Raw genomic sequence first — 24,468 nt, forward strand, 5'->3', positions numbered from 1 at the left:
TTCAAAAGAGACAGATTACAAAGCAGTGTCTCTTTCTGCTTTTAAACGTTTAGCTTCGTCCGTTCAAAAGAGACAGATTACAAAGCAGTGTCTCTTTCTGCTTTTAAACGTTTAGCTTCGTCCAACTTGGAGGAATTTGCCACTTAGGAAATCTTTATTTATCAAGATTTCAACCCACTAAATCTAACCGCAAAATCTTTGCACTGATTGAGTGATCAATAGATTTTATGCATTGTTGAAACTCAACGTGTAACAAGCCTCCACTTTCATCATTAAGCAGAAATTCTACATATTAACACAATGCAAATATTACAAGAATTCAGTCACAACCAAAGTTGAGTGCATGGTGATTTAGTCTGTTTAAAAAGTTGTTTTTATGAGATATATCGCCCAACTCACAAGCCGGATTGCCACTTCAAGGTGGGAGCTTCATTTAACTGACTTAAGCTATCGAACCAAGTCAACTGTCACCACTGGGGCACGTCGTCACATACTCTACTCCTGAGGCTGAAACAGGGTTACCCCCTTGACAGTTCGTAAGGATGTAGGCATGGGTATCACTCACCAAGAGCTTGGTTGGTATAGAAGAATGCTATACCTTCCCAACCTTCTAGAAGCAATTAATGGGTGTGTTCAATAAGCTTCCCTGGGTTGTCCCCGCGGTGCTCACTAGGGTCAGCCCCTGGCAAGAGCTAAACTAACGCTCACTCACCCTCTCGTGGTGACGTCATGCACCTGGACCAACCCCACAAGCAGGGCACTTGGGGCTGACCCGGGTGAGCCCCTGGAATAACAACAAAGCTATTTCAACATACCGGGGGCAGACTGGGGTCGACCCAGGGAAGCTAATCGAACGCACCCATAGTTACTTGCTTTGCTTAAGGGCACAAGTGTCGTGGCTGGAATTCAAACCCAAGCTCTGCTACTGACAGCAGTAGAGATTGGGTCTAGAGTAGACTGCTCGGCCACTGTTACCCATTTATGCTAAGCAAGGTTTGAGTGAGATAAAAGTTCAGTGTCACTCTTGAAACACTTAACCTCTACTCAATCACTTCACATAAAACCATAGAAATAGAACCCGGAGAACGCTGAGTGTCTCATTGTGCGCGCGGTTTCGTTGTGAGACCATTTTTATGGTCGTGCATAAGCCATTTTTGTTACGCGTGTATAGCAAAATGTTCTGCCATACAATGACATCATCATTGACTATTGAACACACTAGAAACGGTCTATGTGCGCTGACATCTTGCCATTTTACCATACACGTGTCTCACGCGATGATATTTTTGCCATACACGCATATCGTGTGATGATATTTTTGCCATAAACGCGTATCGCGCGGTATCGATACGCCGCGTATCGATACCGCAGACGACACAGAGGATGGCCGAGCTCAGCGTTCTCCGAGTTCTATTTCTATGCATAAATCCTAGTTCTCTTACCTATAGACATAACATTGTGAGGATGTAGCCACCACAACATAATCAAAGCCAACAGACGTCTTGATGATACGATCTCTGAATTCTAACTTTTCTTTGGCATCATTGGTAACATTTCTCACGTGAATTGTCTTCTTGGAAACCACAACAACTTCAAAGTTCTTCCATTCCAATCGCCTAGGAAAAAAAAACGATATAAGAACAGTTGACTTAAATAGATTGACCACTACTCCTTTAAAACATAACGTGTCAAAGTACAAACTGGAAACATTTTCTGCTCAGATACGTTATCACTGTTTTCATGAACAGGTAATTCTTTAAAAAAAGTCATAAACTTGGCAAATTTATGTTTGTACACATTTTGGAAGTTATTATTGACACCAACATTTTCCCCAAATTTCAAGTGATAAAGTGTTTTGTGTTTTAAGTGTTTAAGTTTCGTAATTACACTAATTAGCGTAATGACCATTTCACAAAATGTACAGTTCATCATTCTTTTGTTGAAGTACATAGCGCAAAAAACAAACTCTCTGCCTTTAGCGTATTCACAAGGAGATACTGAACACACACTTTCGTTTCAACATTGATTTGACCATGCAACGACAAAATAGTTAAACTTTAAACGTTGTTTTCTCCAAACATGAAAGTTTGGTTGATCTGCTTCAGTTGATGTGCAACCAATCTAAATGCACAAGGCACCTGCTTTTAATACAGGTAGTTTATTGACGGTTTTCATATCCACATTTTTTTTAAAGACACTGGACACTATTGGTAATTGTCAAAGACCAGTCTTCTCACTTGGTGTATCTCAACATATGCATAAAATAACAAACCTGTGAAAATTTGAGCTCAATCGGTCATCAAAGTTGCGAGATAATAATGAAAGACAAAACACCCTTGTCTCACGAAGTTGTGTGATTTCAGATGCTTGATTTTGAGACCTCAAATTCTAAATCTGAGGTCTCAAAATCAATTTTGTGGAAAAATACTTCTTTCTCGAAAACTATGTTACTTCAGAGGGAGCAGTTTCTCACAATGTTTTTTACTATCAACAGCTCTCCGTTGCTTGTTACCAAGTAAGTTTTTATGTTTTAAATATTTTGAGTAATTACCAATAGTGTCCACTGCCTTTAATGTTACATGTAGACAATTTGGAAAAAATGAACTATTCTCCGACTAAAAGATTTCATCATTCCTTTCCACTTCAAACATACCTTTCAATAACCTGTGCAAAGATGACATGTCCATTACCACAGGCCCCTGCTACTTGTGTACCATCACCACTCCATGCTATATTGAATAGACTTCCTGTGTTAGGTTTCTCTAGTGCATAAGACCACTGTGTGACAAACAAGAAATAGATCCATCAAGAATTAACACAGAGTTGAGAAAACTACAAATGTACATAAGACAATGAGATCAGGGTAATTTCATGGCTCTGCTTACCGTCAAATTCTGAGCTCACCATCACCATTCTTTGCTAACAAGCGCAAAATTCTTTGGCAAGCGCAAAATTTCTGCGCTAGCTGTGTAAGAAAAGAATGCCTGGTAACATGGACTACGCACCTGCACAAGCGAAAATTCCCTGCCAACCCAGAAAATACACTTGACATCAGTGCAGAATTCCCTGCTTCCATAACACTGATTCATTGCTTAGCAGAGCCATGGAATGGCCGGGCCTAGGTTGCTCCCCAATACCCAAGCCAGTGCATTTTGCCAATAAACACTCTGTTTGGGATGATATGCCATATCTTATAATAAGGAGATCAACCACTGCTATTCCATTTCTATCACATATTTTTACAACAGAATTTTTAAAATGTAACAAATATAATAGAGACTGACTTGGAAAATAAATCTCCTGGGAGAATTGCCTTAGCAGCATACAATCAAACAGAGCATTAGAAACAGAGCATATAATAAAAACTATGCACAATTCTCGTTTCATTAAATGACTATTTTCAAACAATTTTAATTTATTTATTGTGAATCTTTTTTCCTAAACCATTTTTGATGTCTCAATTTTGCAATAGTGTCATGTTTTCTTTTTTTAAATTGTGTACTCTCTGTATATTTTCCTGTAATTCAACCCTTTCAAAATTTGATTTGAAAGAATAAACCGGTAATGGATGAATGAACGAATAACCCCTGCCACAAACAAAATTCTTAAAACGTAAACATTGAATGTTCACAACTCTTGATCCAGCCCCAAAAAAGAGTTTCAATAGAAAGAGCAATCAGTATTAGCTTGAGTGTTTTTCACAGAACTCAGGTAAGTACTTCAGTTAGCCTGGTTTAACACTCTTTGTGTTTTTGTCGTCAGCATTTTGTATTGTCATTGTGTAATTGTCTTGCCCTTGTTTCTTCTTCGATGTTTATTTGTTTGTTTGTTTGTTTGTTTGTTTGTTTGTTTTCTTGTCTGTATAAAGGCTGTTGTCTATAAGCCACGGCTTAACTAACAGCCTCATGCTCTCGCTCCTGTATTGTACATAGTTAATTCCTAGTTATTAATTTATTATTTGCTTTTAGTTTATATTGTTTTTCTATATAATTTAATACACTTTAGATTTGTTAAATTTCTATGTACTGTCTAATTCGCACAATTGTTTTGTTTTCTCAACATGAGTATGAAATAAACGTGTATTGAATTGAATTGAATTGAGTATACGATGCTGTTAAAACACATACAGTGTATATGGGTAAAACCAAAATGAATATTCTTTATCCCCAATGCAAATTTAACATCTATTGAGTGGTAGCAATGACTCACCCCACTCTTGTCACACAACCGTAGTGTATTGAAGGATCCAATAGCAAAGAGTTGTCCATCAGGGGCCCATGATACTGACACAATGGGATACTCATGGGCGTGGCTGCTGTAGAGCTGTCTGCCGTAGGAATCCCATACCTTATAGCGACAATCTTCCCCTCCAGAGAGAATAAGGTTATTGACTGGGTTCCAATCCACCTTCAGGATCACACCTTCATGGGCTTTCCACTGTATTAAGAGATCATAATAATAATAATAATAATAGTAATAATTAAAGACAGTGGACACTATTGGTAATTGTCTAAGACTAGTCTTCTCACTTGGTGTATCTCAACATTTGCATAAAATAACAAACCTGTGAAAATTTGAGCTCAATTGGTCATCGAAGTTGCGAGATAATAATGAAATAAAAATACAAACTTGTCACATGAAGTTGTGTGCTTTCAGATGCTTGATTTTGAGACCTCAAATTCTAAATCCGAGGAAAATTACTTCTTTCTCGAAAGCTACGTTACTTCAGAGGGAACCGTTTCTCACAATGTTTTATACTATCAACCTCTCTCCATTACTAGTAATCAAGAAAGGTTTTATGCTAATAATTATTTTGAGTAATTACCGATAGTGTCCACAGCCTTTAAAGAGGAAGGGAAATAACAAACTCAATTTTGTGATGCACTCATTTCCCAATAGATATAGAGTCCTCAAGTGAGTGGGGAAAAAAATAACAAGTCTCTAACATCACATGTATTCGATACCCTTCCAATATACCTGAATGACATCTTTCTGAGAAAAACTGGTGTGTTAATTTTATTATAGGGATGGTTTGGTTATATTTTTACATAGTTTTTAATGATTCCTGTTAGTGGCGGCTATCCGCTGTTGGATATCAATAATAATAAAAATTAAAAAATACAAAATACAAAAAATAACCAACTTTTTCAGAGCAAAATTTGAAACATAACATCATTGGATTTCAACAACTGATGGAATCTTTTGTTAGTCAAAAGGCCAAATTCAAAGCCGTTATGATTTAATATTATCAAAATTCAGGAATGAACCAAAACATCCGCATACAAAAATGTGGAGACCCATTAGCCTCAGAATGATGTCATCAGATATATTGGATGTTCATAAATGTTGCATCGGAAAGGGTATAGAAAACCATGGCAATTTACACCACTTTCAAGTGAGGACTCTATCTTTGTTATGGCTTTAATCATGTTTTGGAAAAGCGCATTATAAATACCTTTTATTATTATTATTATTGTTATTATTATTGGAAAATGAGTACATCACAAAATTGAATTTTACGTTTCTCTTTAACAAATACAACACAGACCCCCAACCCACGCGTACCCTGAAGTAGTTGCACGCTCACCCTTTGACTGTGACACCACAAAGGGCTCCTGACGACAGGTACGAAACAACACAAATCCCAACCCACAGGTACCCTGAAATTGACCCCAAGGCGCCACTTGATGTAAAAACATGGCGGCGCCCACATCCAAAATGGCGATTTAAGGATCATTATTGACTCTTGCTAGCGCGTCACACGCGGCGACTGGTGCTGCCACGCTCACCATGTTGTTGGGCAAGTTAGGTTTACGTGTATTAATGCTGCGTCGCCTAAAATGCGCACTTCACTGCATAACGCACAGCATACTCTATGCATAGAGTTATAGGAAAACGCACAGTGAAATTGCCCACCAGTATGGCGCATTCAAGATTTTTCTGATGATGACGTCAGGTGAAATGGGTCAATAGTATAGATATTGATCTGACCTGTACTGGTTTGGCGTTGGCTTGTAGAGACTTAATGATGAGCTGTCTACCATTGGTGAATAAGACCTGGTCAGAATCTGGAGACCATCCTATTGAATACACAGGAGATCCTATACAAACAAGATCAACCAAAATACAAATGAATAAGACCTGGTCTGAATCTGGAGACCATCCTATTGAATACACAGGAGATCCTACACAACCAAGATCAACCAAAATACAAAGTAAGGACTTTATGAAGGGTAAAGCCCGGTTCATACTTCCTGCGAATGCGAAGCAAATTTGATGTGAATTTGACGTCTTAACTATCCTTTCACAGCGATATATTTGCAAGTGAGTTGAACAGAGCTAAACTGCTGCCAAATTCGTTGCGAATTTTGTGGCGTCAACATTCGCTTTCGCATACGCATTCGCAGGAAGCATGAATCAGGCTTTACAGCTTAGAATTCTCAAGTAATAAAACCACAAGGGAAACTGACTGGCATCGTAGTTCTGGTTAATACGTTGTCCTTGACCAATAAAATGAACAATAATTGCTTCTTATCACCAGGTAGTAAATTGGTTCAGATTCAAATGTCACAATTTTTCTGTATCAAGCTCGAATAATCAGACATTTCCCTCCTGATGCATTGACGTCATCCAGCCCCCATCTTAGAGGTTCAAGGTTCAAGGTTCATTTTATTTCCACAGTATCAAAAGACAAAAAAACAAAAAAAATAATATCAAACAGCAGTCACAAGAAATTATTACAACAATGAAAAATAATTGTTTAACAACATAGGTTTGAAGAAATAGATGCATAACAATGTTGACACTGCGGAGGGATCCATTTAAGAAGCAAAGCTTGTAGGCAATGGTCCCTAATGACATGCATATGCATTGAGATTATAAATAATATCAAGTGAACCGTAGAGGTCCGTGGTCGAGTCGAGCCACCAATGAACAAAATATAACAGCAGGTCTCAATGCATATGCATGTTTACAAAGAATAATTAGTAAAACACTGAAACAAAACAAAAAACAGACACAAACAGAGGACTGGACTTAAGACAAAACACACACAGCAGTCTTGCCGGTCAGCAAATACAGTATCGACCGAAAGAAATGATCCCATAGCGGGGGATTTAAACAAGTGTGACTATGGGTGATAATAAATATACACAGGAATCCCATGCGGGAGACCACCCGTCCCCGGTCCGCATAGCACGGTTCAAAGCATACAATTACATTTGTAAAACACTCATCAACAATAAGAATTCAGTATGTCAGTTTTAAAGACACGTTTAAAAATAAATACACTTTTGGAGGCTTTAAGTCGTTCCTTAAGCATGTTCCAAAGCATGGGTCCTTCATGTTTGATAGTTTTATGAGCGAGGGAAGTACGGGTGTAAGAAATGTGATAATTAGAAGCTTGGCGGGTGAAGTGAGAATGTACCTCTGAATTTAATGAAAAAATTGATTTAATGGCGGAAGGCAAAACTGTGAGTTGATACATGAGGGACCCAAGCTGGAGACGATAGATGTCCTTCACTTTTAGAATGTTATACTTATAGAAAAGGGGATCTGTATGTGTATTAAATTCAGCAAAATTAAATATACGAAGAGCTCGCTTCTGTAAGAGAAAAAGTCTATTGAGATTGGTAGCAGAACTTGCTCCCCAAGCAAGTATCCCATAATTAAGATAAGAACCGATTAAAGTATTATAAAGAGATTGTAGTACCAGTTCAGGCATAAAATGCTTGATCCTATTGATCACTCCAATATTTCTAGCAATAATCTTACAGATGTAATCAACGTGACTATTCCATGTTAGTCCATGGTCAACAAAAAGTCCCAAAAACTTACAACAATCAGTTTTGGTAATGATAATATCGTTAATCTTTACAGGACTTGGTAGGTCTCTGACTGAGTTACTGAACAACATGTAGTTGGTTTTAGCAATATTAAGGGACAATTTATTGACCGTAAACCAGGAGGCAACTAATTTAAGCTCATTGTTAACAGTATTTACAAGATAGTCAGGTTTACTATGGGAAAAGAATAAATTAGAGTCATCCGCAAATAGTATAAATGAAAGCACACTAGAGCAATTTGTGAAATCATTAATGTATAGGATAAATAACAAAGGCCCTAGGATTGATCCTTGGGGTACACCATATGTAAGGAAATCAGACTTGGAATTTATGCCATTGACGGAAACATATTGTGGCCTATCTGTGAGATAACTCCTAAACCACTCCAGGGGAACTCCTCGGATACCATAGTTGGAAAGCTTATACAATAGTATTTGATGGTCTATTGTATCAAAAGCTTTTGAAAGGTCAAGGAACACCCCTAGAGTATGTTTGGAGGCATCGATTGCATTAGAAACTTTATCAATAAAATCAAGGAGAGCATGAATAGTACAATGTTTACTACGGAAACCAAACTGTTGATTTGTTAAAATATCAAACTTATTCAGAAACTTAATGGTACGGGCATATACACATTTTTCAAAGATCTTTGAAAAACATGAAAGAATAGAGATGGGCCTATAATTAGTAATACAGTTACGATCACCCTTTTTAAAAACTGGAACGACTTTGGCAATTTTTATTTCTGAGGGAACAATGCCAGTCATAAAAGAGGTGTTGACAATATGAACAAGAGGTATATAAATGGCAGAAATTGACTTCTTAATAATGGAAATATTGATCAAGTCATGACCAGAACTTTTTTTGTTTTGCAAATTGTTAACAATGTCCAAAATCTCATGTTCATTTACTGGAGTAAAGAAGAACGAATTAGAATTAGGGTTAGGCATGTAATCAGCGAAATTAAAAGGTGAGTGGGTAGGTTGGATCATTTTAGCAAGGTTGGGACCAATATTGATAAAGTAGTCATTGAAATGATTGGCAATTTGATCTGGCTTGTCAATTAAATTCCCATTTACAATAACGCTATCAATACCATGAGAATGAGAATTTTTATTCAAAACTGAATTTATAACCTTCCAGGTATTACGAATATTGTTTTTTTCTTTTTCAAACTGGAGGGAATAGTAATTTTTCTTTGAAAGACGTAATAGGCTAGTCAAAGTATTTTTATACTTAGTGTACTTGCATTTTCGTGAGGTTGTAGGGTTTGACAAGAATTGACGATACAATTTATTCTTTTTCTTGATGGATTTGAGAAGGGAATGTGTAACCCAGGGAGTAGTCGAGTTATGTTTAGCTTTGGTATTGTTGTTTTGTCTAACTAAAAGAGTGTTTTGATCATACAAAAAAACAAAACTATCCAGAAAATTATTATAAGCAGTATCAGGGTTATTACAACTAAGAACATTATTAGTCCAGTCGAAAGAGTGTAAGTCGTCAATAAACTTTTCCAGGTTCACATTAGATAAATTTCGAGAAAAGGATAGATTGTGATTATGAGGAGCACTTGAGTTGGGAGACTGTATAAACATGAAAATTGGCAGATGATCTGAGATGTCAGAAATTAAAATACCGGATTTAGAGGAGGGAAGAATGTTTGATAAAAAATTATCAATAAGTGTAGAAGAATTATCAGTGATACGTGTGGGCATGTGGATTTGAGGAAGGAAGGAGTAGGAAATAAATAAATCAATAAAGGACTTGGAGCTAGGATTGGTTGGGTTTAGCAAATTAATGTTAAAATCACCTGAAATTATGCAAGATTTATTATTATAGTCAACACGAGAGCATATCATCTGAAAAGAGGTCATGAACTCATCGTGAACAGCTGACGGTGCTTTATACACAACACCTGCAATAACGTTTTTTGCATTCGGAATACGGACTTCAACAAATAGTGACTCAAGAGAGTCATCTGAAATATTCAAATCTTCCCTAACAGTAATATTTAGTTTATTCGAAATATAGAGGGCAACTCCACCTCCAGCCTTTGTGCCTTGTCTGTTGTTCACGATGAGCTCATACCCAGGCAAAAAAAAGTAACTGTGGGGGGATGATTTAAGCCAGGTTTCAGAAAGTGCAATAAAAGAAAAATTATGGTTGATTGAATTTAAAACAATTTTAAGTTTATCTATATTTTTTTGAAGACTTCTAATGTTAACATGCAGTAAGGAAATACAGCCATCATCAGCCGGCTTTGGAAATTGCTCTATGGAATAATATTGAGTATTATCAGATAAATAAAATGGAATGTCATCATCATTTTCGTCTTCGATATTCATTACAATAATCTATTTCCCTTTAGATCATTTGTGTGCACAAGGAAAATAAACTCATAAAAATGCTGACCGACAGGAAAAACACGATACAAGAAATAACGAGGTACAAAACAGTTTACAAACACAGATACTAAATTATAAATGCAAAAGTTGAACATAAGAGGTAAAACGATGACGAAACAATCAAAACACACGCACTTGTACGCACGACGCACAGGTTTGGCCAATGAAATCCCGCTTTTTTACCTCTAGTAGAGGGCGCCCTACTGATACAACATCATGTGCATAAAGTCTATTCGACAAAGCAGGACCCCATTGAAAATAATTTTAAATTTTGGTCCATAGATGAAATAGACCCCTTGCACTGGTCACCACCGCTGATGTCAAACAGTGAAAATGTGATTTGGTTTTACCCTAATGCCAATTTGCAACTAAGATCTACTTATTGGAAATATGCACGTGTGTACGCGCTGCGCATGACTCTCAGCCAATGATAGCTTTTTATTGACCTAAGTGAGGGGACTGTTTTGGGCTTGTGATGTCACATGCAAGGAGTCCTGGGGTCGATTTCACAAAGAGTTAGGACTCGTCTTATCTCGAGTTAGGACCGGTAACTTGTCCAAACTTAGGATTAATCTTAAGGTCTGCATGCCTCAGTGCAGGGTTGGGACTCGTCCTAAGTCCTAAGATTAGTCTTAAGTTAAGAAGAGTTTTGTGAAATCGACGGCTGGCTCAGTAAGCTTCATGTATGCAGCAGTATGACTTGATTTGCAATATTGAGATGTTGCCACCTATCAATTTGAATAAAATCCGTCACAACTTAGGAGTACATGACAAACGGCAAACTTTTTTTTTTTTTATGGTCCACCATTTTGAACATAATTGTTAACCAATTGCAAACTTGAATTATGTTCTACCTGAGGCATCTAAGTTGTTATTCTGTTCCACTATGGTATTGCATACCTGTTTGTGCTAGTGTTGAGCGCAGCATTCCACTGCGTGACCATATCTTGACTTGACCATCTTCTCCTGCTGTTGCCATAGCTGTCCCATCATAGCTCCATCTACCAGACAACACTGCCCCTCTATGGGCATCCACTGACTTCTCAACACGACCAGATTTTGAAATTAACAGGAACTTTCCTAAAATGGAGGAAGAGTTGTACAAAACAGATCTTGAAAAGAATTGAGGCTTTACATGGAAGATGTAGGGTTAATGTGGGTTTTGGTTTGTGGTACACCATGTACTGAATCTTACTGCATTGGGTATGGGACCTTTCACACTTACATCATGGGCAGATTCAATTTTACCAAACCAAGAATCTATAGTCTGGTTCCTGTTCATTCAACAATCATCAGTATTCTTTAATGTTGTTGTCTTCTAGATATAAGACTTACCATCCGTGGATGTCAGGACAAACACATCCGACTGTGGTTGTTTTGTCTTGCCACCCAGCCCTCTTGGAAAGAAATGAATATCTGTAGCATAAACATCGCTAGGAAGCTTAGCAAGAGTTGATGTCTCATCTGAGAGTAGCTTCCATCTTAGGATCTTGTGGTCATCACTGCAAGAATAGAGCTCCTCAGACGTTGTCCAAGCTACACAGCTTACTAGTTCTGAATGTACTCAGCAGTTAAAGAAATCGTCAATAAATAAACCAATTGTCAATAAGGAAGTGTCGTGGCCGAGCAGTTAAGAGCTCCAAATTCAAACTCTGGTGCTGGTGCTCTCAAACGCTAGGCCATGACACACTACATCTTCAACTCTTCACTGTTCAAATCGTGGATACATTATCAACAGTTCTTTTTGCTTCTCCAAAAATAGAATAAGTCATTGGTTTCAGTCTACCTCGATAAACTTTTGCACGTTCTTCTGTGAACATGAAGCAAAAAATTATAACTCATTAAGGTGAATTGGATTAAAAGGATATGTTTAGGGTCTTTAGCAAGTGACGTCTTGAACCGCATGGTGAATAGCAGACTCTTGATTTATTTTAGTAGTTGATGTGTGATGTTGATTCCAGCAGCACAGAATATCTCAGCCCTGACAGAGAAGTCTTCAAACTTGTCTTCCTGGCAAAAAAAAGCACATTTAACAAATTTGTATCATAACATTTTTAAAGCACTAAGCATAAATATATAGGGGGCCTACTATTTTGGATAACTTTCCGTATGGAACCACCACTTTTCCACTCATTTTTACAAAAAGGGATAACTCATTGAGGTGAATTAGATACTAATATTTCATATCGAATGAAAAAGCGGTGGCGCCCTACGGAAACTTTTCCATTATTTTTTTGCAACTCCACGAGAGGCACATAATTTATAAAATGGTAAATAATCATCTGGCATTTTAGTATACATCACCCCTACGGCATAATGGTATCGTTCAGGTACATCGAAAGACAACAAAGAACCAGTCCGATTTGTTACCTGATTTTTACTGTTCATATTCGTTCGAGGTACTAGTAAAATACTCAAATAGTAAAATAACAGTAAAATAACAGTTAAATAATATAGTGTCTAATTTACCTCGATTTGAATGAGATATCCCTTTTTGTAAAAAAAATGAAAAAGTGGTTGCGTCCTTAGGCCTTATAATTATTTTTTTATACGGAAAGTTTAACTAAATAGTTTGTTTGAGTTTATTTAAATCAAAAAATACATTTTTTTCAACAGTTTGATTTTGAAAAGACTCTTCTAAAATATTTTTAAGGGTTGAATTATGTTCAAATGTTCTTATAAGGTGCATTTGAAATTTGTTGTCGTGAGTTGTCGTATAAGGGGTCGTGGGTTGTCCTGTCGGCCGGTAATTAGTGCGACCCCGATTTGTGATTGTCTGATTGTGGAATGTGTGTGGGAAAAGCATGAGAAAACGGAAGAAAAGAGCGTCTGCAACTTGCAAACTAAACAAAGTGAGATTCTGACCGCAATAATAAACAATTTAAGTAGCCATTTTGATACAATGGAATAGCATATAATAAACGTTGTACTTCATCGTATTTATAAGAAATTCCTACCTTTTGATGCAAACTAAACAGTAAAACTAACATCACAGATCAGTCAAATTCGGGATTCAGTGTGATTCTCCATTTTGGAACTTCGGAGCAGAAGGAATTTTTGATTTGCGCATGTGCAAAACTTTTCCATCACAACTTTAGATTTTCTTAGACAATATTACCAAATAATACAAAATTATATCTCGTATTTAAAGAACTGATTTCTTTTATCGATTGTGGAATACTTTTTTTTTACAGTTGTATTTTTTTATTAATAGTGATTTATGTTTATGAAATAGGTTTAGATTGTTGTATAATTGAACGAGGATGTAACCTATCAACCACGCAAAGGCTTCTGGGTAGATAAACAACTTGAATGAAAATTCACACGCTGAAGTCAGTCAGTTCAGCCGTGTGTTGAAAATGCGGAAGTGCATTTCTTGTAATCTGTTCACCGATATGATAATCTGATGATAATATGTGGCACGGTAAAGCTAGAGTAGTCTAGTTTGTACATCGTAGACATTTTCAAGTGAGTGTACAAATATTAAAATAACTAACGGACTTATAATAAGCACAGTACAGATCACAGATGAATCTTATTATTAAGTAAGAATTAAAATTTTGATTGAACTAAAATTAAAAAAAATAAAATGAAAGACGTCAGCTGGCTGGTCAGTGACTGACACCTGAGTGCTGCCTGTGACACTGAGTGTCTATCAGGAGATGTCTATGTCCAGTGTACTTCAAGAAACTATAAGGCTCCCCTGTGAGCTCACAGGGGAGCCTTATAGTTTCTAGAAGTATGTCCAGTGTATGTGTGTGAATCTGTAGTGAGTTATGGAAAGTGTACTTTTAAATATAATCTCAGATCTTGCCCCTTGCTCTTTTGCATATAACTCCATGCATGTTTATGTTTATGTTGATAGTGGCCCTGTATAGTGGATAGTTACTCCATTTTGCACAACATAGCCTAGGCTAGACCCAGTAACTGTGGCGCTGTATTCCTTTTTTTTGACATAAGCGGTCATAATCGGTCATATTACAAAATCATAATATTATGTCAAAGACTAAAGAGGCCTACTCGCTCCACATTACTAGAAATTTTACGTCCACAGTTAGCGCAGAGATTCGGCGCTTACACATATGCGGAGGATGGTGATAGTAAGTAAGCGCAGAATTCCGGGTAAGCAGAGCCAGAAAATTGGGCCAATATCGCACTATTTACCTTTCACATGGGGCTAATTTGGCTTAAAACCAAAATTGAATCTAAAACGAGTGACATTATTAAACAGTTTCCAGGACCAGGGTTGGATGTGAAAGTGAAACAACAAATTGTTCCATTGAATAATAAAAACTATACATTTGATTTTTTATATAGTGCTATATAAACTTGATTTAATAATAAAGTCAAGGCACAGATCATTTTTAATACAAAAACGGCCTACTGTCAATGTTTAATTTTTAAATCCTAGAGAGAAAACAAAATGGAACCAATCAGAAGCTCAAGTCGATCAACACTGAATGTGACTCTACCCTCCGAGCATGGAGACAGCAGCCGTAGTCTTGACCTCCGAGAGGGTCATCAGATCATCAAAGGGTCAGAACAGAACTCATTTGTTGAAATTCCACAACCCAAGATCAGTCCAGAAACTCAACAGAGGGAGTGAGTATACTGTTCCAAATTTTAACAAATAAGATATTTATTAGTAGGGCCTACTTTTGCTAAGAAAAACAGTTTAAAATCAACTCATTTTAAGGTTAAATGCATAAAAACTTGAGAAAAGACTTGTTTTAAAAAATCCCAGTATAAACATGTATTATACTTTTGCACAGACTCAACTTGACATTGTCAAAAATGGTTGGCCAATTTGACCCCATGAGTTAAGATTTAAAATTTCTAAATAGTTTTCTGTAGAACATTTAAAAAAAGTTATAATTTACAAGCTTTTATTTATGGTACTGCTATAAAAGAAATATTAAATATGAGGTATAGTTAAAGGGTCTAGGTGACTTTTTGTAGGACAAAAAACACAATGTCCACAGATTGTCCTGGCTGCCGCTTCCAAGGTTGTATCATAATTTGGGTGTGATCCCTGGCTACAAGGCAGTTAACGGTTGTAAGGGTTCTTACTGGCACCCCCGAACAAAGATATTGACAAAATAGGGACACTGCCAACATCGGGCTAGATAGCTCAGTTGGTAAAGCGCCGGCACGTTGATCCGGAGGTCATTGGTTTGAATCCCACTCTAGTCAATTCTTTGTTCAACCCCAAAAAAACATTTCAAAACTTACCCAGTCAGTTTCCCTTGTAGTTTATATTGATAAAAAGTACCCAAATCCTTTAAAATTAAAAACTGAAGATGAATTAGTGTTAGGATCCTGACATTTTATCCGTGAGCCTTTTGTTTTTCACAAACAATTATTCTGCATGATCATGGCATATATAACAAATGTCAATGTTTTTCAGTTTTTCATTTTGAAATAGCTGTCTAAAATTATTTGGAGAAAAAAACATTTTATTTCTTTAGGTTAAAATTAGGCCATGCATCTTAATTAAAAGTTCAGTCTACCCTACAAAATAGTTTTGTTTGTTACTAAACTGTCCTCATTTCAAATGCTGTAAACTGTCATTGATACCCATACTAGAACAAACACAACATTATTTGTAAAAAAAACACCCTGTGCATAGTATTGTTTTGTTCGTACTGGACAATATTTTTAAAAACTTTTGTGTCTTCATCCCTCAGACTGATGCAGATCATAGCAGCTCGATCCATTGAGAGGTGTTGGTGTGCTTACAGAGACCGCCAGATGTTTAAACTCCTTAAGCATGCAATCTGTGCAGCGGTGAGTTTTTATCCTTCATTCATAAATACCCCAGGCAGTTTCGCTATTCCGATTGGTGGAGAGCGCGCCATGCAAGCCTTTATCGCACGGCCTTGACCCTGCTGGTTTTAAACGGCCGTTTAAAAACTTGTCGCTACCCTTTTATTCCCTTATTCTTGAACCACGATGTGTGTTTTTCCTGTGCCCAAGTTCATGAAGCTGTTTAGCATAAAAAAAATTCTAAGCAGGAAATTACTGGGATACCAGTTCCAGCACCGTGTAATTCATTACATGATGCTACGTACAAGGAGTAGGTCTCATAGTTAGAATATATTCCCACCCTTGCAGGAAAATACTGCGTTAAAGCGCCTTGAGCGTCACTTAGTGACGGATATGCCCACTGTATAAGAAGCAGCTATGATTATTATTAATTACAGTAACTGTATTGTGTTCTAGCTGGCAACTTATTTCTGCTGAGCCAATTTTCCGTTATGCTTTTGTGCTTACAGACTTTGTGAAATTGGCCACTGAACAGTTTGATGCACTTTTTGTTTGTTTACCTTTATGGATCAAATACTTCCCATTGCAAAGGGTGCAGCTGCACTTGCAAAATCAAGACTTTGGGACACAAGATTAGAGCAGTTCGGGTAAATGTCACTTTTATATTAGCTGTATGCTGTTTATTACAAAGTGAAAATAAACCTTTTGTATTTTGATCATCTACAGGAACATTCATTAACCCATGAAATTCTACGTAAGGTTAGTCCAATGGAGGCAAAACTCATCAAAGATCCAAGCATAAAAGCCAGAGTAAGATTCAGGTAAGATTCTCAATATAACATTATCCCATCGGTTTTAAAGTTTAAATGTTTTTGTTACAAAAAGCAAAAATTTGTTACTATCAACCAAAGAAATCAGTCGGCGATTTCACCAAACTCTTCCTAACTTGGCATTAATCTTAGGACTTAGGAAGAGTGTAGTTCCGTAACCATAGACAGTGGGCACTTTGTAAAATCAGCTGCTGGCTGACTATTTCCACAAAATAGCCCTTTCACTAACAAAAAATTGTAAGAAAGATTATACAGCCAAAAAGTAAGTTGATTTTATACCCTTCACAAAGTTTCAAAGCTTGTCTGCTCAGTGAATTGAATGAAGCTAAGAAAACAAAAAGTAAGTTGATTTTATACCCTTCACAAAGTTTCAAAGCTTGTCTGCTCAGTGAATTGAATGAAGCCAAGAAAATAATGTATTCACAAAATATTAAATTTTCTTTTAGTAAGGAAGCATCAATTCAGCAAGAGGTTGTCTTTAGCCTAATTTTCTCGAGAAACTCTGATGGCCGTCTTTACGCATCCCGGTCCAGCATCAGCGTCCTAAGCTCAGTTGTTTCCTGCTGTGAAGCATATTAGCTATAATTTAAACATCTTAGAGATCCATCTGGAATCTGTCTCACAACTTCAACCTGCAGGCCTCCAATATTGTTTGTTTTATCGTTTTGTTTGTAACCTTTTTCTATTATGGGTGCAAATTGTTTTTCAGATTTGCAGGGACTGAGTTTCCACCGTTGATTCTCTTCAAAGTTTTCACTCATACTGAGGGTGCTGGATTGAAGTATTACAGTGGAAAACGCTGTATACAGCCAGCTTCTGATGTGAGTTCACTACTGTTTGCACAAACTATAGCCTACATGTATGCATGAAAGACTCTGCTAGGGTCAAACATCAGGCCCTATTTCATAGAGCTGCTAAGCTCAAAAATTTGCTTAGCATGAAATTTTTGCCTTGATAAAAAAAGGATTACCAACCAATTTTCCATTTGTTGTATATTGCTTGCTAATTGTATTCAGCTGTTATTGCTTTTCTTGAAAATCACGTGCAGGAAATTTGGTTTGTATTCCTGTTTTATCAAATCATGGCACAAATTTCATGCTGTAGCAGCTCTATGGTATTGGGCCCAGGCCAATAACTGCGTTTGCATTTATACCATAGGTCCTTTTGGTTGGAAAGCAGTTCGCAACAGAGTATTCTATTTTCTCAATTAATTTTCTCAATCAATCATTGGCTTCAAAGCCACTAGTTGAATTAAAAAGTCATTATATACTGATATTACAAAATACATTACAAAAATAGAGCTTTTGTAAGATAGATTAAAGTTATAACAAAATCGTGCACAAATTGCAGATGAAATATTTTGCTTCGCCCTCAACTTGATGACTACAGTTCGGGTTGTCCAGCAACTATGTTTAGAGTACACTGTAAATTCAAGTCTAAAGTTTTAAATAGTCAGTGGCCTTACGTTTCAACCCTAGCATTCATGTTTGTTTTGTTTTCAATAAAGGCAGTGGACACTATTGGTAATTACTCAAAATAATAAACCTTACTTGGTTACGAGTAATGGGGAGCTGTTGATAGTAAAAAACATTGTGAGAAACAGCTCCCTCTGAAGTAACGTAGTTTTTGAGAAAGTAGTAATTTTCCACAAATTTGATTTCGAGACCTCAGAATTAGATTTTGAGGTCTCGAAATCAAGCACCTGAAAGCACACAGCCTCATGTGACAAGGGTGTTTTTTCTTTCCTTATTACATGTATCTCACATTTTTGACGACCATTTGAGTTCAAATTTTCACAGGTTTGTTATTTAATGCGTATGTTGAGATACGTACACCAAGTGAGAAAACTCGTCTTTCACAATCACCAATAGTGTCCAGTGTCATTAAGCCTTTCAGAAAGACTGCTAGGGTTGCAACGTCAGGTCGCTAACATTTTTCCTGTTAAAACCATACCCTTGGTTGGTAGGCATTAGGTAACTCTATTTTCTCAAGTCTAAAACTAGGAAACTTTATAAGATATGTTTGATATACGCCTTTTGGCGATAGTTATTGTTTTTACTTTTATGCTCTCTTAGTCACCCAACTGTTGTTTTACTTTGTTGTCTTAAATATTTTTAATGTGTGTATAATATGTGCTTGTAAATGTGTTTGCCCGAATAAATATTATCTTATTATGATGTGGTTTCCTTTGCAGGCAGCAGTGGATGCTTGTCGCATGATGGGTCATCGGAAGTTCTATGACCAGATGATAGCAGATACATGCCAGCATGAACGAGATAAGATCTCTGGTGAAGTTGATGTAACCACGGTCAAAGACTACATGCAGGTACATAAATGACTACATAAATGGCCACACAAGGCACCTTTATTTTTGAATGCATTTTGATAAAAACATGTGTTGCACCCCAGGTAACCAAAATTGGTTACCACGAAGGATACATTAAATTGTGGGGGGTTGGGGGGGGGTTGACTCCTGAAGAAGAAAACACAAAAGAAACTATGAGTTAGTTAAAAACACTGTTCTATTCTTCAAGACATCACATAGGAATGGCTTGAAGAGGCATGGTGCCAACTCATCAGTTTTCCAACTTTTCCAAGTTTTCCAGAATGTTTGCATATCCACTCATGCATAAACTCAATTGCTGTTTCATGTTGGCGCGCACTAACTTGTTTACAATATAAACTAGCATGATACAGTGGTGACCAATTTAACACAAAGCATGGAATCAAAAAAATAGGGGGTGGTATAAAACCATGACTGCTACACATAGAATTGTGGCTGTGGAGCACATTCACCTAATGAACGCTGTGATGATGCAGTACAAAGAGTCACATCATTATTCCACAAGACTCTTTATTCTGTTCCAATTTCTTCTCAGTATCTAAGCAAACTGGATGAGATGCCATCCTACATGGGAGGCAGGGAGAACCTCTGGCGCAAACTGGATCTCAATGGTGAGTGTTGTAAACTCAGCCGGGCCCAATTTCATGGCTCTGCTCGCCGCCGAATTCTGCACTTGCATTCACCATTCCTCGCTTACCATGCTTACAGGGCAAGCCCAAATGTCTGTGCTTGCTGTGTAAGTGAAGAATGCTTAGCATTGTGGACCACACGTGCATGCAAGCAGAAATTTTCTACTAACCTGCCTCCGAAAGTGCCAATTTTATTATGACGGTAAGGAGAGCCATGAAACTGGGACTTGATCAATAGGAGACTTTGGAACGCTAGGTGGCAGTAGACTTACCAGGTAAATTTCCATTGTTTACTTAGTGTCTTAAATTCTTTCATTATTTATTTTGACAGTTCCCCAAATCCTCCTGTGACACAAAGTTTACACTTGTTAATTTTAGATGCCTTCTTATCTTTGTAAAGCCGTTGGTCCCATGTGTTCTGTAACGCATGTAAAAGAACCCAGTGCACTTATCAAAAAGAGAAGGGGTTCGCCCAGGTGTTCCTGGCTGTGGCTGCTGTATGTGCCGTAGCACCTTGTAAACCCTTATAAGGTGCTACATAATTGGGTCTCAGAATTCATCACTGCAATAACTTATCTTTCTGAAAGTTTGTATATACTCAGCGCCTTGAGTACCTTGTTTGGTATATACGTGCGCTATATAAGACTTCAATATTATTATTATTTTCATTTTAAAGTTCTACCTAGGACGACAATCTTGTATGATGTGATAGACTATTTAAATCGAGGTGGCAATGCTCCTTCCAAGAGACTTCAGGTTGAGCTACCGGTACTCACTGCTCGGCCGGTAACCCAGGAGATGCAACGAGAACATGTCCGAATCATCTCTGAACTAAGGTAAATAAAAAAGGGCAAGGGCATCAAGGCATTTTCTCTTTGATGAAGGGCACCTCTGTGAGGAAATTGTATGTTTATATTGGAACATTTTAAGGGCAACAGAGTCCTCCATGAAGAATTAGACCTGATTGGTTTGAACGAGTAATGGGGAAAGGTTGATAGTATAAAAACATTGTGAGAAAAGGCTCCCTCTGAAGTAATGCAGTTTTTGAGAAAGAAGTAATTTTCCTCTAAAATATTTGAATTTGATTTCGAGACCTCAGACATGTCAAAACTTGATTTTTAGGTCCCATAATCAAGCATCCAAAGCAAACAAATAAGTGTGACAAGGGTGTCTTTTCTTCTTCCATTGTTATCTCACAACTGCAAAGACCATTTCAGTTAAAACTTTTACAGGTTTGTTAATTTGTGGATATGTTGAGATACACCAAGTGAGAAGACTGGTCTTTGACAATATTACCAAAGGTGTCCAGTGTCTTTATCAATCTGTGTCATACCTTAAAATATTTTCTTTCCTCCATGACAGAACACCATTACAGATTACAATCCCCTCTCCTACTTTCAAGCCAACAAGTGCCAGACCCAGTACATCTGGGCAAACCTCAAGACGCTCCAGACAGGCCAAGCAGAGGGCGTCTAGAATGAAAAGAATGTACATGGAAAGCAAGGCACAGGTAAGCATTAGAGTGATTTGTCAACGCACACACGCTTGTATACGCCTACAACAATGGACATCCTATTGTCTCTCTTTCGTTTATACTAAACTTTTTGGCAACAGCTCCCATTGGTTTTGTACACGTTTTCCAACTGTGGATCTTTCCTGAACAGTGGACCCTATTGTCCTCTTTTGTTATAGGTCCCCGGTTTGAATGTGTACCGGTACTTTCCCGAGTTCTGTGAAAAAAAACACAGTCACATTACTCGGGTGGGATTCGAACCCACGATCTTTGTAATTCTAGAGCAGTGTCATACTGATTAGACCACCGAGATTGCCCAGTAGCTAGAGGCAGTTCGAATCCTATATTTAAAGACACTGGACACTATTGGTAATTGTCAAAGACCAGTCTTCTTACTTGTTGTATCTCCACATGTATGCATAAAATAATAAACCTGTGAAAATTTGAGCTTAATTGGTCATTGAAGTTGCGAGACAATAATGAAAGAAAAAACACCCTGGTCACACAAAGTTGTGTGCTTTCAGATGCTGGATTTCGATACCTCAAAATCTAATTCTGAGGTCTCAAAATCAAGTATGTGGAAAATGACTTCTTTCTCAAAAACTATGTTACTTCATAGGGAGCCGTTTCTCACAATGTTTTATACTATCAACAGTTCCCATTACTTGTTACCAAGTAAGGTTTAATTTAAGAATTTTTGTTCAGTAGTTACCAATAGTGTCCACTGCCTTTAAAGCCAATGGATCCTTTCAGTACAGAAAAAAAGAAAAAAGTTCACAGATTTACAAATAACTTACAGGGTTTACAGAAGGTAGTGGTGAAAGCCTTCTCTTAAAATATTATTCCATGAAATGCTTTACTTTTTTTAGAAAACAGTAAAACAATATCAATTCTCGATTGACACGGCGAAACGCGCGGATACAAGGGTGGGTTTTTCCCGTTATTTTCTCCTGACTCCGATGACTGATTGAGCCTAAATTTTCACAGGTTTGTTATTTGATATAGAAGTTGTGATGCACGAAGTGTGGGCCTTGGACAATACTGTTTACCGAAAGGGTCCAATGGCTTTAAATAGCTTCAGTTTACATTGTTATTCTTGTCATTCATTTATTGCAGTCTCAGGGAGGAAATGTGGCCTACGACCCTGTAGGCACAGTAGCTGCTGCTCAGACGGCTCCAGGTTCTGGTCCCTACGAGGAGGATGACGAGGAGATGGATTATGGGATGGATGGAGACGAAGGGGAAGAATGGGAGAGAGAAGCAGATCAGATGTATGCATGGACACAAGATCTGTCATATGAAGATATAGGATTAACAACACCTTGCTAATGCTGGATGGAATGTAAAAACTTGAGGTGTAATACGCCGAGATGCAAGATTTGTCTTCTTGGAGACTGGACTTGGGAAGCTGTAGATTGAACGGTACAAGGTTTACTAGTTGTGGATGTACATGCACATGTTTGTAAGGTTCGTTTTACAAAGGTATGTAAACAAGAATGCCACATCGCAACAGATTTGAATCTTTGGATTTACACAAGCATGGACTTAGACGCGTCATACATACGTACAAAGTTATCGGATTGTTTAGGACAACACCACAAAGATGTTCAACTGCAAACATCTTGTTAAACACTGGACTCTGTGTGCTTGAAGAACCAGGAAGGACCATGGAATTGTCCTAAATTGAAAATTGCCACATCTTAAACGCTACTGGCAACACTGGACTGGCTTTTCAGTTGTACATGTACGGTTCATCTACATTGTACATGTAGGAAGATAGCAGAATTGCCAAGTATAATGGAAAGACATTCTGATTCTTGGTTGACAACTTGCTAAGAGGAACTGGGTTAGCAAGGCTGCGTTGTATAGACCTATCACGATGTGGCCATCTTGATTATTCTCCATTCCAACTCATTGTAACCAAACTGAGGCTGGACGAAATAATAGTCTGGTGCCATGCGCAATGAATATTACTGTTAACAGGGAACATGACCAAGATGGTGACAGCGTGATAAAGGTATATCTGAAGATAACAGTACCATTATGAAATCCTAGATATTTGTACGGCCAAAAGATTACTTAATACCGGGTACAGCAGTGCGATCAAATTGCGCCAAGGCATGAAGTTCATTCAGTTGTTTAATGTTCTGATTTTGAATACGAACCAGATGTGTAGCCAAGCTATTCAAAGACTTCCCAGAGCAATTCCTATGTCTTACTTTATTTGGACGAAATTGAATCGTTGATGATGGCGAAGAAATGTATAGATTTTGTTTGCTATGAGAAGTCTTCTGAACAGATTGTGTTACAAATGTAAGACATCCTGGTCAGAAGACTTCCCGTTTTTGAAGTTTGCTCAGCTAGTGAAAGACGAGGATTTCTTCACTAAGCCCACCATCTTTGGGTGTGTTGGTTTAGTTTCCCTGGGTCATCCCCAGTCTGCCCCAGTGCGTTCGAATAGCTTTTGACAGCATTCCAGGGGCACACCCAGGTCAGCCCCCAGTGCCCTGCTTGTGGAGTGGGTCACTTGGGGGCTGGCCCCAGGTAAGCGCCGTCACTACGAGAGCGGTGAGTGGTCGTTCGTTTAGCTCTTGTCAGGGGCTCACTCAAGTGAGCACCGCGGGGTAGACCCAGGGAAGCTAAACGAATGCACCCATAAGTAAAGCCCAGTTAATAGTTGTCCTTGAATGCTTTGTGCAAAGCGAATTTAACATGCTGCGTATGTTCTGCAGAAGTTCAGCACAGCTAAACTCTTCCGATTGTTACTTGAGAATTTGTTGCTTCAAAATCGCATTGGAATGCATTTTTACAGGATTTATGAACTTGGCTTATAATTGCCCCCCCCCCCCTCCAACACTATTAAAAATTATTAACAGTGTTTCAACCTTCCAATATCTTTGTCTCACCTTTTATGGCCTAAACAAGTGTTATGTAGACCCATCTCTTAGACCGTTCCCTTGATGGTCCAAGACTTTGTTTTCAGTTCCTTGAATCCTTTTTGGGATTAAGGCTTTTTAAATTGATTAATATTTTTAGAGGCTTAAGACTAAGTTTTGATTAATAAAAATGTCATAGAATGACAGTATGTGTACAATGAAATAACAACTCTAAAGTCAATCTCATTTTTTCTTGTCTGT

The 24,468-nt window shown here is 37.6% G+C and overlaps 2 protein-coding genes across 2 annotated transcripts in view; one reads left to right on the forward strand and one right to left on the reverse strand.

Moving 5' to 3' along the window:
* LOC139944757 (intraflagellar transport protein 80 homolog) overlaps nt 1–13,294 on the reverse strand; it is a 29,756-nt gene extending 16,462 nt beyond the window's left edge. Inside the window, exons 1-8 of the mRNA XM_071941850.1 lie at nt 13,207–13,294; nt 12,116–12,259; nt 11,585–11,807; nt 11,150–11,329; nt 5,992–6,101; nt 4,210–4,437; nt 2,654–2,778; nt 1,443–1,616 (exon numbers count right to left, since the gene is read on the reverse strand). Coding sequence (XP_071797951.1) covers nt 1,443–1,616; nt 2,654–2,778; nt 4,210–4,437; nt 5,992–6,101; nt 11,150–11,329; nt 11,585–11,807; nt 12,116–12,154 — 1,079 coding nt within the window. The 5' untranslated portion in view covers nt 12,155–12,259; nt 13,207–13,294. The remainder of the gene's footprint in view (nt 1–1,442; nt 1,617–2,653; nt 2,779–4,209; nt 4,438–5,991; nt 6,102–11,149; nt 11,330–11,584; nt 11,808–12,115; nt 12,260–13,206) is intronic.
* A 269-nt stretch (nt 13,295–13,563) lies between these two features.
* On the forward strand, nt 13,564–24,417 carry LOC139945492 (uncharacterized protein CXorf58-like). The gene is made up of 10 exons (XM_071942854.1): nt 13,564–13,717; nt 14,661–14,851; nt 15,937–16,036; nt 16,742–16,836; nt 17,555–17,666; nt 19,040–19,171; nt 19,725–19,800; nt 20,495–20,654; nt 21,181–21,328; nt 22,448–24,417. The coding sequence occupies exons 2-10, from the start codon at nt 14,673–14,675 to the stop codon at nt 22,658–22,660; spliced, it is 1,215 nt and encodes a 404-aa protein (XP_071798955.1). The 5' UTR covers nt 13,564–13,717; nt 14,661–14,672; the 3' UTR covers nt 22,661–24,417.
* The last annotated feature ends 51 nt before the right edge of the window (nt 24,418–24,468 follow it).

The sequence above is a fragment of the Asterias amurensis genome, chromosome 12, assembly GCF_032118995.1.
Source record: "Asterias amurensis chromosome 12, ASM3211899v1".
Classification (NCBI taxonomy): domain Eukaryota; kingdom Metazoa; phylum Echinodermata; class Asteroidea; order Forcipulatida; family Asteriidae; genus Asterias; species Asterias amurensis.